This window comes from Pyxicephalus adspersus, chromosome 5 (assembly GCF_032062135.1).
Source record: "Pyxicephalus adspersus chromosome 5, UCB_Pads_2.0, whole genome shotgun sequence".
NCBI classification, from domain to species: domain Eukaryota; kingdom Metazoa; phylum Chordata; class Amphibia; order Anura; family Pyxicephalidae; genus Pyxicephalus; species Pyxicephalus adspersus.
Genome location: NC_092862.1, coordinates 39334947 through 39349000, shown reverse-complemented (window position 1 = coordinate 39349000; position 14054 = coordinate 39334947). Strand labels below are relative to the sequence as shown.

At 39.1% G+C, this 14054-nt stretch overlaps 1 protein-coding gene across 5 annotated transcripts in view; it reads left to right on the top strand.

Moving 5' to 3' along the window:
* Positions 1-14054, top strand: part of SNTG1 (syntrophin gamma 1) — a 279759-nt gene that overhangs the window by 232291 nt on the left and 33414 nt on the right. For all 5 annotated transcript variants that reach the window (XM_072411228.1, XM_072411230.1, XM_072411226.1 and 2 more), the window contains one exon: positions 590-720. In XM_072411228.1, the coding sequence (XP_072267329.1) occupies positions 590-720 (131 nt within the window). The remainder of the gene's footprint in view (positions 1-589; positions 721-14054) is intronic.

Here is a 14054-nt window from a genome sequence, read left to right as displayed (position 1 = left end):
GCCTTGCTTTCTAGACAATCAGTTGTCTGACTAAATGTTGCAACTGATGTGAATGCTTAAAAGTCTCCAGCCCGACGCGTTTTGCCAGTGGGCTTCATCAGGGGATTCATAGAGAGAGTCAGAGCAATAAGTGGTTGAGGAAGATGTGGATCTATTATCAAAAAAAGATAATGATGTTGCTGAAAGAACCATGTACAGAAGACATCAGCCAGATTTTATTAAGGTTATGGGGGCCAAAATGGCTCCCAGATGATTGCTACTGAAACCAAAGTGGCTCCAAGATGGTTAAAAATGAGGCTGGATTCCTTAATACTGAATGTCAGTAACTCTGTAAGCGTTGTCTGCATGTAATGGCCACTAGGGCCACTTCTTCTGTGGCTCTCTTCTAGGTTTTAGCCTATATCGGGTAACAGATAAAAAGAATCATTACATTATTGATATTAAGTGGTCGTTATTATATCCTAAAATTTATATTGTCTTTAATAGTTTTTATGACAAATTAATTAAAAAATAGTACCTCATTGATCCTACAAAGATTTTCTGTCTAAGATGTGCAATAAAATAATTGCATTCTTCCTTCCCTTGACAGGACACTTTATCGTGTTCTTCATGGCCAGCGTCACCTGCCCTAAGATGGGAAAAACGGTGGTGTGATCTCCGATTAATCCCTCTTCTCCATTCAAGATTATCACAATATATAACAGGAACAGACTTATGCAGGTAAAAAGTCAATATTCTTACATTTAAATGAATAAACACAGTTTTCTGTTAATTGATGTGATGTATGCACAGTTTATCTTTTCTCTCTGGTCTGATGACATCACAGGCCTTGCAGTTCTCCTACAGTAGCGGCGGTTGGACCTTCCTCCTGCACTGGAAAGCTCATATGTAAAGAAATGTGAGCATTGGTTATACCAGTACTACTCTGAGTACTGGCCAGCTTGGTGGCACTTCCTATGATACGGGGTTCAATAATACCTGGGCTCTAGAAATGGGTTGTATGACATTGGCTGTAGCAGGTAATGGAACAGTAGCAGTTAATGGAAGTTTGAATTACTGCGGGGTAGGACAGTTTTAGATTTCAAGTGATTTTTGACTCCTGAAAACCATACTGTCATTCTTGGTTAAACTTCACTAAAAAAAAAAAAAAAAAAAAAAAAAAAAAGATGTAAAGCAATTGTTTAACTGAAGAATAATATGGTTTCCAATATACTATAGACTATTTAGTGGTATAGTATTATGATAATGAATAAGTAATGCAGTGGCAAAAGAGTCCCCCACTCCAGTTGTGCCCCCCACAGCATGGCTCTCCAGGTGGATTCCTCTGCCTTGGCCTAAGCCTGCTCCTACTACATAGAGACCTATATGTCCTAACTGGAATTGAAATGTTCCTGTAGCTCTATCTGCTACCTTAAGATCTCCCAAAAAGATTGAAATAAAAACAAAAAGGCATACAATAAAATGAATATTATAACATTTCCAGGTCCTGTCACTTTCACCTACGCAACATCTCCAAAATCCGCCCCTACCTGTCCCCTGAAACCACCAAACTCCTTGTACATGCTCTTATCATTTCTCGTCTGGACTACTGTATCTGTGTTGTTGTTTGTAATGACCACTCCCCTTGTATCAGGTGCAGCTGGTGGTCATTACTGCTTATAGGTTAGGGTGTCTGCAAGGGGTGACCATTCCCTTTTCCCTAGCCATTGGGGGCCTAGTACTGAGTATAACCTTTCTGTTTCCCTCCCCTCCCTGTTATCCGTGACATTATCAACCGCCCAAACCGCTATTTTTTGTTTATGTCAGTGCAGCTATGGATCCTATCTCTGCACTGGTTGAACAACTGCAGGGGTTGTCTTTGGAGGTAGCTGACCTCCGCACGACCGTCTCTCACATACAGAGACCACAGGCAGCTGGTTCTGACAGCAAGAATCAAGCCTGCCCTGAACCCAAAGTGGCGCTCCCAGACAGATTTTCCGGGGGAAGCGACAATTTTATTCAGTTCAGGGAGTCGTGCAAACTTTATTTTAAACTACGCCCACACTCTTCGGGGGATGAGAGTCAAAGAGTGGGTATTATCATCTCATTGCCTAAAGGCGACGCTCAGTCTTGGGCTTTTTCGCTGCCGACCGGATCTCAGTCCCTCCGGTTGATAGATGAATTTTTCAGAGCGCTAGGTCTTATCTATGATCACCCAGATCGGGTCTCCCTGGCTGAGACCAAGTTGCGTGGCTTGCAGCAGGAAAAGCGTTCTGCAGAGCTCTATTGCTCTGAATTTAGGAGGTGGGCTACGGATACTTAGGGGAATGATCCTGCTCTCCGTAGTCAATTCTGTCATGGGCTGTCTGAGAGCCTGAAGGACGCATTGGCGTTTCACGAAAATCCTGGGTCATTGGAAGCGGCTATGTCCCTTGCTGTACGTATGGATAGACGCCTGAGGGAGAGATCAAAGGTTCCTCAATCTCAGGATGTACAATCCTATAAGATGGCGCCCTCCTCTGACAAGTTGGGTGGAGAGACACTTGAGGTCATGTCCGGTGACGAACCTATGCAGTTGGGGGGAGCTACCTCTGGACCTGGGAATAAGAACTTTGGGCATAAGAAGGGACTCTGTTTTTTCTGTGGAAAACGGGGACATTTTGTCAATGTCTCCCCTCATGTTCAACGCCAAGGTGAAAACAAAAAAAAAAGGGGTGTGTTTAACCCTCATCTCTCACTGGGTGGTCTGTGTGGGGAATCAGAGGATTTACTTTTGTCATTTACCGGCAGTACTCGATTTCTCCTGTCTGCTGAGGTGGCACTAGACTTCAAATCGGTGGGAATTGAAGTGTTTATTGACAGCGGGGCAGGGGTTAATTTAATCGATGGACAGTTCGTCCGTATGCATGGGTTAACAACTAGTGCACTAGACAAAAATATCTCGGTGTTTGCAATTGATTCCGCTCCACTCACACAGAAATGCTTGTCACAAATGGTGAAGGACATTCATTTAGGAGTGGGTGATTCTGTGTGGCTGTCCACAAGAAACATTAAGTTGAAAGTACCTTCTTGGAATTTGGGTCCAAGGTTTATTGGGCCATATAAGATCTCTGCCATTATTAACCCAGTTGCTTTTCGTCTTGAACTTCCACAGGCTTTGAAGATTCATAATGTGTTCCACAAATCACTGTTGATTTGTTGAGCCTTTGGAACTTTCTTGTCTCCCCCTCCTGTCATGGTGGACGGTAATCTAGAATTTCAGATTGCCAGGATACTGGACTCTCGAATTCTCCGCAGATCTCTCCAGTATCTCGTTCACTGGAAGGGGTACGGTCCTGAGAAGAGAATGTGGGTTCCAGCGACCGACGTTAATGCTAGTCGTCTAGTGAGAGCTTTCCACAGGGCTAATCCGGATAAGGTCGGTCCTGGGTGTCCGGAGGCCACCCGTAGAAGGGGTGGTACTGTCAGAGTCCCTTCCGTGACTGAAGTTTGAGGATCTGTCAGACAAGCTGCATGTAAGGTTATCTGACAGTCTCTTTGTTTTTACTTGTTTCTGTGTTGTTGTTTGTAATGACCACAACCCTTGTATCAGCTGCAGCTGGTGGTCATTACTGCTCCTCCATTTAGTCTGGCCTCACACTTCATGCTATGCGGCTGATATTCACTGCTGGGATGTGAAGAGCTGGAGTGTTGTGCCATCCTGAGTTCCTGCTTATATATCTGCTATTAAGATGAGTTGCATTACTTTTGGTGTTTGTTGTTCTTTGTTGTTAACTAGGGAGACACTGGGTCTTTCATAAGGGAAAGAACCAGTAGTCTCAAGCCAGTCACTACTCCTAGGGCTATACAGGGCTACTAGGGCCTAGGTTTCCATGTATGAGTATTCCCACCATCAGGGGACACTCATACTGTTAGGAGTTAGGGCTAGGTTTGGGTGTCTGCAAGGGGTGACCATTCCCCTTTGCCTAGCCATTGGAGGCCTAGTATTGAGTATAACCTTTCTGTTTCCGTCCCTGTTATCTGTGACAGTAGAAGGATTTAAATGGCCCTCAGTGAACTTTTAGCTGAATTGACTGGGGATTATTTTAAAAATATTCTATTTGTTTTCAAGGTAACAGTCTGGGAGTTATATATAGTATTATATATTTTTTTATATCATCGGGGTATCTAGTCTTATTTGATGTAATCTAAGCTTCTTTGGTAGTGGCCCCAAAACACTGATCACTCTATTTTGTCTAATGGGGGGGGGGGGTTCCTGGTATTAATTTTTGCTGCTTTTCCCTGTTCTGATTTTTTTTAAATCCTTGCCTGGTATAGATTACTTTAATGCTATGATTGCCTGTTGACTTTGTATTTCAATGTCAGTAGTTGTCAGAGTACATTTATATACACCCGAATGTTTTTAAATGTTTAAAATATGTAAAAAGAAAAGGCAATCCCAGCATTGACATGTACTATTAAATGTCTCTTTATTATTACCATAATTATGCAAATAATCTCCACCACTGTTAAACTAGAAATGCTCTGAGCAACATTGTTTCAAACAACCACACATATCGAGCCATCCATACACAGGTACACTAATCTTAATATAAATCTAGAACATATGTTTAGCCCTGTAGCTCTATTTAATTATAAACCTATTGGATAAAATGTAAATTTTACAACTACTACAATGTCTTTTATAAGTAGATTTATCTAACAATCTAATCCAAGAGTCAGGTGATGTTGGTTGTGTTGGTGTTATATTTATATCTGAAGTCCTGCTCACAAATATACTACTAGATGCAAAAATACTGAGCTGTGATGCAGTGTTCCCAAAATAGTCAGAATCCAGCCAGTCCACTGATCTCTGGTGAGATTATACTGAGTTGAAATCTTTCTTATGAACTGGGCACATTAGGCGTGGTGGTCACTCGTAATTAACACATCCACTAATGGGCCTGCAGTGTCTTCTGGAATTTGTGAATATATGACTGGACACACCATTGTTTGTCCATGACATAGTCATCTAATTTTCCAAACATAGTGACTACTTTGCTCTTGACTACTATTTATAATATAATTATAATCCCAAAGACCTTCAGGGCCTTCAGGAATTCCTTAATTTTTGAGTGTGTTCTTTGAACACCCCTCTTCTGTCTCTGGGCTTCCATGAACCCTTTACTCAGTGTGGGCTCAGTCTGTTACTACACAGGAGAGTTGTGGGGTGTTAAACCCCAACATGATCAAAATAACGCAACCTAAATTTATTGCTAATCTTAATCCCTTTATACAGTTATGCCAATTATGCCATACATATATAATAAATATCTGGGCAAAACAATCAAACATTAATGAACTAAAACTTTGACATACAGTCTGCTAATTTATCACAGTTAAATGTTCTGCCTGGTCAGCGAAGGGCTTTGGACTTCAAGTGACTTGGATACAGACACTTCAAAATGTATTATTACATGCTGCTTTCCCATCTGGAGATAGAGATTACTGATGGAAGTGCAGAAGCATTGAAGGTAAACATTGCACATAGCAGAAATATTACCAAAGCTAAAAGATGAGCCACTGTGATTCCTGTACTATTCTCTGGGGAGACAGACATCTAATGCATTTATTTGTTCAGTGCTGTTGATTGACATAATTCAATACAAGTATTGTAAACAATCCTGTTTATTTAACCTCAAATTTGTTTTACATACTTTGCTCAATCAATTTTCTTTAGACATATTGCAACAAACGTTTCTATTTTAAGTAGTTATTTCCCTGCACTAAATGTGGAATATGTTATGTTTTTTATATTTACAAAAGGTTTTGAGTTTTTACTATAAGCGTGAGCCAAGAATGTTAAAGATCCAGACTCCAATTACTTCAGTGACAATATTTACATAATAATAATTATGTCAAAGGTGTTTTGCTTGGGAAAGGAAATGTGACATTATCCTCTCAGCACCAGAGTAAACTAGAAATTCAGAACCTTCACTAAGTGAGGGACCTTACTCCACCTTCATACCGCACACTATTTTTTTTTTTTTTTCATTTGACCTTGCATTAAATATGGGTCCACTCTTGGAAATGTAGTTTCATTCTTCATATAACCTAGATAGAAGACAAGAGAAGGTGGAATATCCAAACTGGTCTCCCAAAACATCTCAGGCTAGTAGATGCTGGGTGTGTCTCAACATCTAGGATCCTCATGCTCTGCTATGACTGAGCAACCACAAAACAGGAGATTCATCTGTAATCCCTTCTTAGTTGTTTGATTCTCTCATACGACCAATTATTTTCCCCCAGAAACACAGCCTGCACAGAGAGTTACATCCTCTGTGCCAGGGCAAAAACCCCGTGGCCTTGCAACAAGTACAATATCTGCACATTCCACAACCTCTTTTAAAAGAGATTTTCCCTAGGACAAAGGCTATCCAAAAAAACTGTCCAAAAAAATTCCTCTCTGATTTGTTAAAGGCTGGTTCAATACTGTAATAGCAAGCACACAAAAAGTTGGTCAGCTGACAAACACACAAACATAGCAAGTCTATTAGGAAACACATTTCCACACACAGAGCCTTTTCTATATCTTAAGTATCACCAGTAAGCCAGTGCTGTGAACAAGTAGTGGATATCCCCAGGTGCCCGTTGTCTTGGTCTCCCCATGATGTAAGCATTTTCCTTGCCTGTAATGTCAGGGTAATCTGTCACACAGTTATTTCCTGGGTCATTAGACTAAAAGCTTAGCTCCAATAATTGTACACTTGAGTTTTTAAAAAAAAAATATTCCCTGCATAGGTGAAATATGTGTATAATAATAAAAAACAACCATATGAAAACATGTGTTTAATATTACTTGGGTTAGGGATATGTAGCTATGTCTGTATGTTACTCTGTAGTTTTTCTACTATAGCCCAAAAAATTATTTATAAGGTGTTTTATATGGGATTTATAGACAGAAGGGGTAGGGGGATTATATTGTAGGTCATTTTAGGACTAAGGAGATGGGAAGGGTAGTGTTAATTGTAAAAAGTACAACTGTCTAATAAAAAAAAAAAATGATCCAAAACTATTAAAGATTATCCTTAACCCTATTTTGAGCCTCATTTCTCACCCTTAAATGCACATTTATTCACTTAGCCCATTTTGAGTTCAGATGTGATAAAGATTGCAGTTCACTGTAGTAACCATTGACTGTTTTTGAGGAACAGTATAAAGTGTGAAAATTTGGTCAATGTGCATTAGTATAAGATGTATATTGAAAATTTGGGTCACAAAACCCCAGCTTTTCACATTTGAGGACAATTTTGAGTATGAGTTTGGGGCTCGAGGTGATTGCTGTAAGATGTGATAAATCATACTTTTAATTCATGATCAGTGACTGCATGTAATGCATGTATGGTGTACAGGACTGCAGGGATCGCTCCTCGATGGGAGATATATGTCCCCATTATACAGAGCATGGGCTCGTTAAACCATGGTGTATGCTGGGAATGGAGTAAGAGTAGCCAGTAAGAGCAACACTGCAAAGAGAGTAGCCAGTAAGAGCAACACTGCAAAGTGTTGCTATGGTTAATTTATTTCAGGGCCCTGGACACTGGAATGGGAAGGAAGGTACTGGGACCTTCCCATTCCACCCAGGTACACCTGATGGTTTGGTTACAACAGACTGCAGATCTGCTATAAGATATAGGTAGTACAGGTGTGCTGTCAGGCATGTGGAGTAGTGTTGCAGCAGGTAGGCTGCAAACAAGCCTATGTGAAAACCAGCCAAGAAGATTGTTGCTTTGGTATGAAAAGCTGCTGATGCTGATTTCATTTATTTACTTTATGGACTGTGGAATCCTTGCTAAAGACTTTACTTTAAAGGACTATTCTGTGGGTTCAGATGACTCTTTGCCAGCTGATGTAAACTGCCTATACATTTTTTGTTTGATTTATTTGCTGAAGAAAACTATATAGTGAGGCCTGGAGCAGGGGAGCGCAGAGAGGCCTAGTGGAAGGCCTTCATGACTGGGAGGGGGAGAGAGCAGGTAGAGAAAGGGTTAGATGCTGTAAGGTTCGGAGGGGGGAGTGGGCGAAAGTAGAAGGGGTGGGAGGATCATTCAGCAGCAGGACGGGGAGAGTAGAGAAAGTTTCCCTCCCACCCTCCCTTGTTGTTGGGGGATTACTGATGGTTAGGGTGTTTAGTAGGAGTTTAGCAGTGAGGTCCTTGAGAGAGGTGGTTGTTTTCTATATTTTTCAGTGGGGGTGAGAGACCCATCTTCAGTATGGGAGTCCCCGGAATTGTTGTGGTTGGAAAGGGGCTGCATGTGCTGGTGGTATCGTTCCTGAGCTGGTGGTTTGCGGCTGGGAGCATATATATCACGGCTGTGCAGGCCCAAAAATAGTATGAGGGAGATGTAGTGGGGGGGCCTTCGAGGACCAGTAACCTGGGGAAGTGTTGTAAATTAAGCAAGTATAAACTACACTGTGTGCTTGCTGCAAGGTCTAATTCACATCCATATCACAATGGCCAAAATGTTTCCATCCTTCACCCAACCATTATGCTGCCTAGCAGTAAGGTTATGGTAAAATTGTATTTTGTAAAACTATTTTAATACTTTCTTGTAATTAATTGTTTAAAACCTTAAAATTCATAGATGACTTACAGTAGGTATGTACTAAACCTCAAAATAAGTTATGTTACATAGACAAGCAAAATACCCCACATTCGACAATAAAGCAAAGTTACAAAATGGCCATATGTTGTGTATTAATTAGCATAGTCTCCCTTGGTGAAAACTTTAAAATAGGAACACCTGGATAAATGACTTAGAATTCTACAGACATTAATAACCAAGCAGGCCACACAGCTATCCAGCATAAATATAGAGAAGTCATTAAAACCAAATTAGCATATTGTTAGACAATAAACCAGCACGAGCATTATGTTGGCCTCAGCAGAAACATTGCATGATTAACATCAGTGACATTCTTTCAACAGTCATGTAAAAGACTGTTCAACTTTTACCATAAAATGAACTGTGTACTGTACCTTTACTAGTTAGAGTGCCGGGGACTATATAGGTCATACGTTTTTTACCAGTGTGTAATCTATCTATCTATCTCTCTATCTATCTATCATGGTCTGCTTATATTTCAGTTCATAACAATGGGATAGGTGAAGTGCATATCAATTTTTGTTTTTATTCAGATCTTTCTTCCAGGGTTGTAAAATAGTGTGTGGAAACACATATCACTGCTGCAATATTCTTTTTAAAATTTAACAGCTCATTAGGTGCCCTCATTCAAAGTGACCTTAGGCATCACATTCTGTGAGTGCATCCCTGCTTGTTTAGATTATAAAAAAATGTTTTTCTACACATTTGTCAGTTCCATAGGAACCTAGATGTATAAAATGTATTTATAACTGGTCGTTAGGGTTTTTTTGGTATTATTATGCTGCTGGTGTTAGCTGACAAAAGCAATTGTTGGTATTTGCCTTATATCTCTTTATGGCACAGTATAATGACCTGTCTTTGACTGTACTGCAATTATGTTGGAGGTGCATATGTGAAGGATGACTATATTACACTTTTCAGATGGAATAGATTAAAAAAAAAGGAAAAATAACTAGAAAGTGTGGTACAGGATATATAGGTTTCTGAAGCTATAGAGAACAAAAAAAAACCTATAGATCAAGCAGATTGCAAAGGACTCCTAGCATTCCAATATAAAGAAGAATGCATACCAAACATGCATTAATCTGTAATATGGTGAGGTGCTGTGTTGGAAACAAGTTTAAGAAGAAAAAAGAGAGAGGAAGAAAAAAAAAAACACCATACACAAGTGAAAAAAAGAAGGGATAAAAGAAAAAAGAGAAAGTTAAAATAGCTAGAAAGAAAATATTTTCTCCACATTTTGTTCTACACTTTATCTCTATCTTCTTTCTTTTACCCCTCCTCTTTTTCAAAAAGGAGAGAAATGTAAGGAGCTGTGAGGCCAGGCCCAAGCAAAGCAGTACGGGTACAGTGGTGGAACCTCAGATGCTATATGTAACACAATAATGGTTAAACCAAAGGGACCAAACTTTTTAAAAAGACTTCAAGGTACCAATCAAAACAGTTACCATCTTCTACTGTTTCCCACTACATGCTAAAAGACCTCCCTAAAACATAGGCTGGATTGTCTCCAAGCCTTACCGGTAGTTTTCCTGGTGGCCAGAAAAACAAAAGCAGCTAGTTTTCTGGACCTTTTTCCAGAGCCATTTATCCTAGGACACTGCCACCACATATACAAAAGATCAGCTGGTTCAGTACACCCATAAAACACATACACTAGAAACAAACTCGGTAATGTAATCAGGAGTTATGCACCAATGAAACAGTCTGGGCCAGGATAAAGAAGTAGTGTGCCACTGCAGTCCAAATTTTCCCCCAGTCCAAAAGACTTAACGATTCCTCCATTTCAGGTTCCAATTTTAACATATAAGGGAACTTTCAATTGACAGATAAGGTAAGTGTGGTGTAAAGCAAGGAAACCTATAGAGGAAAGGTATCAGAATCATTGTTTTTTAAATACAAATAACCTTATGGAAACACTAAGGCCTCCATACCATTTGCAGTGATAAAAGACTTAGCTAGCTAATCTATGTGGGTCTATGTGGGTGCCAAATGAAACCAGAAAGTTTACACTGCCCTACCCTAAGGACATTGCTAGGTGGAAGAGGAAGGTGTTTATTGAGAGCAGGAACATAAAATGCGCTTAAGCAACCAAGGAAAAAGAATGTCCCATTAAGTAGGCAAATGCTCAGTTGCAGATAGGAATAAGGAAGCCAAGTAGTTTACCTGAGGATGGCAGGCCACAGCAGCAAACAGAGCAACTTAAAGTGGCTGTTCACCTTCAATGGTGCTGGAGGTCTTAGTTCCTCACAAATCCTTTATTTCAGGTGAGAGAGGATGGTACTTGTCCCCAGTGTGTGGGTTCTATGGGAAGTAGCCTGGCTAATATTTGGGACAGGATGGGAGGCCAGAGCATCCATGATAGTACAAAGGATATGCTGTCTTAGGGCTGATGCAAAGTCTCTTCCGCCTGGCTCCCAATTTTGTTGTTTCCCTTTTCAAAGGCTGCTGGTACAGGTGGGAGGTGTAGAATATAGAAGGCTTAGACTCACTGAAGAACATTAAGGTATGAGCAAGCAGAACAGTATCAGCATGCATCCATGCTGGTCCGCCATGTAAATTCAAAATGGGATTAATCACTTTTAGCACAGGAGACAGTTGTTTCCAAATGTAAAAAATAAATATAGGTAAGGGAGTTCAGCTTTTATTGATGTACAGGACAGGTTAGTCATATATTTCCTAATGTCAAAAATCAAAGCCCTTTATTTAGGGGCACAATGTTCGTAAAACTGTATAACAGAGCCTGGAGTTATGGCTTTGTTGTAGTAAATAATGGAACATTTTTATTAAACCCAATGTACTTCTTTCCCAACTGTCATTAAACGACATGGTGTTCAAAATAAGGGACTATAAATAATAATATATTGTAATTTCTTCCGAAGTAAAGATGAATTTCATGTTTGTATTATGTACACTACAAAGTGCAGTGAGAGCAAAGAATGCAACAATAGCAAACAGAAGTTAAATACATTAAAGTACACTGCTGGAAAAGAATTACATTTAAAATATAATTATAGGTATAATAAAATGATGAAAGCAGCAATGTATTCCAGCAAAGTTGCCAACCTTCATTTATTATTTATTATTGTTTAATAATTTTTTTTATTTGATAACTGACAAAAAAAAAAATGATACCTCCAAATTTCTAAGATCACATTGGTAAAACAAATTTAGTTTCAAATATTGACTTGTTTTCTGATTATGTGCAACAGTAAAACTATGTTATTAAACTAATGCAATTACTTTATGAGCAGCCTAATATGAATAAAAGTGCAAGAGACATAAGATATTTTCTGTTCTTTATACAGCATATATAACAGCAGTGCTAACAGTTATAAAAATCTGTAACATTTACTTTTATAAAAAGTCAGTGGTGGTGTGCTCCCTTTTCTATTATTCCCAAAATACTAAAAACATAAGTTGTTCATATTAATAGTATAAGTGGTTCTTAAAATTGTAAAATTAATAAACAAAGATATATAAATGCAAGGCTTCCCAGAATTGGCTTCTGTGTTGAGCATCTGTGTTTTTTTTTAACACAAGTGTATTGACACTGTTTCCATAAGTTGTACATAAATACACTTGGTGCCAGCATCCAATATAAAAATTTATTAATTCAATAAAGTAGGCATATGTATAAGCACACAATTTTTTTGTTCATTGAGATCTTACCAATGATGTTGTAATGGTGCATTTGTATGTATGGTACATTCCCATGCTCAAGCTTTCAAGGATTAATCAGAGGCCTTTAAAGGTCTGATCTACACCATTTACAGATGGGGTGAAATATTGCTTTTTCTGTACCAAAACTAAATTCACCATCATATTAGGGACAACCATGTGCAGCAGTAGTTCATAACAAGTGCATGGCAATTAGCTCCCTTTTTAGTTGGTCAGAACCCACCTAATTGTCAGTAGAGAGATTTCTGAATAAAGGTAGTCCTCGGGTTATATACGAGATAGGGACTATAGATTGTTCTTAAATTGAATTTTTATGTAAGTCAGAACAGGTACATGCAATTGGGACAGATGTTTGTCTCAACATATTATTAGGCAGCATGGTGATAGGTACTGTAAAAAATCCTCACTGTGTACAAGCTGTGCTTTGATATTCAAAATCATGTTCATAATTCATATCTAGGAGGCACCCATATGTCGAATATCCTCAACCTGGGGACTACCTGTATGGGTAATATTAACAATAAAAAATTTAAAAATTCAAAATGGACCAGAGAGTAATATCTGTAAATTTGCTTGTAAAGATAGAACTTGTCTTAGTGGAGAGATACTTTGAAAAGCACAAAGCGAAAAAGAGGCCAGTAAAGAACAGGGGAAAATAGGATTCAGCAAAAACAAAAAAAAAAAGACATACTTTTTTCCCAAAAAAACATATTATTACTTTGATGTGATGTGCATTGGTTGAAATACATTGATTAGGAAACTTTTATGTGAAAACATACTTTTCAATAGACAAAGCACTATACATGCAGTACAATATATAGTATATCCACCACTTCTAAATAAATCAATGTTCACTTCCCCCAATCCCCAGTGGTGTTCATCCTAAATAAAAAAAAAAGATTTCTTCCCCACCTCCTCCAGACACAGGCTGGCTACAATGAAAGATACTGGTGATCCCATAGCACATGTTTCAGTTAGTAAAAGATATAGAAGGTCCAAATAGGTACATACTTTTTAATATGTAAGTTCAGGAATTTTGTTAAAAACTTGCAGTTTCTGTATATATAAAAAGTAATGTGACATCACAGAACACCATCAACTCTTTTGACTTCTCAAGCGTTCCGATTTTTTTATTGGGATAAATAAGCTAGCCAGCTGACCAGGGTAGATTAGAGATTGACTGGTAACAAACCGTTTTCACAGGGGTTAGCATGCTTGCCTGGCTGTGATCTATTACTGGATTCTGTGATCTGTTATATATGAATTCCAGTAAGTTCCTTCGGTTTTAGTAGTTCTTGTTTCAAGTTTCCTCCCGGTTCTGCAGTCTCCAAAACACCAGAAAAAACCCTAGTTTGCACCTGTCCAAGGCACTAATGCAAATATTTATATTCATCAAAATGTGCAATAAAAATGTATACACTAGGTGTATGTTGACACTATGGCCCAAATTCATCAATAAAATCCACGCTCGCTGGTCGTGCGTACTTTCGCGCTTCCAGTGAGCCGGTTTTCCGCGATCTGAAATGGAGTGCGCTCGTACACTCGCCTCCTCACTGCTAGCCAGATTCCTGCCTTGAGCAATAGGGGTCGCGAATCTGCCAATTAAGGCGATTAGATTTCAGCTGTGCGAATAAGGAGGATCTGTTAAGCTCAATGGTGAGATCATAGCAATTAATTAGCGCACACCTGCTCCCTGTTCTGTGCTTATTTACAGTCCTTTACAGGTCAATTAGAATCTTTAATGCTTCA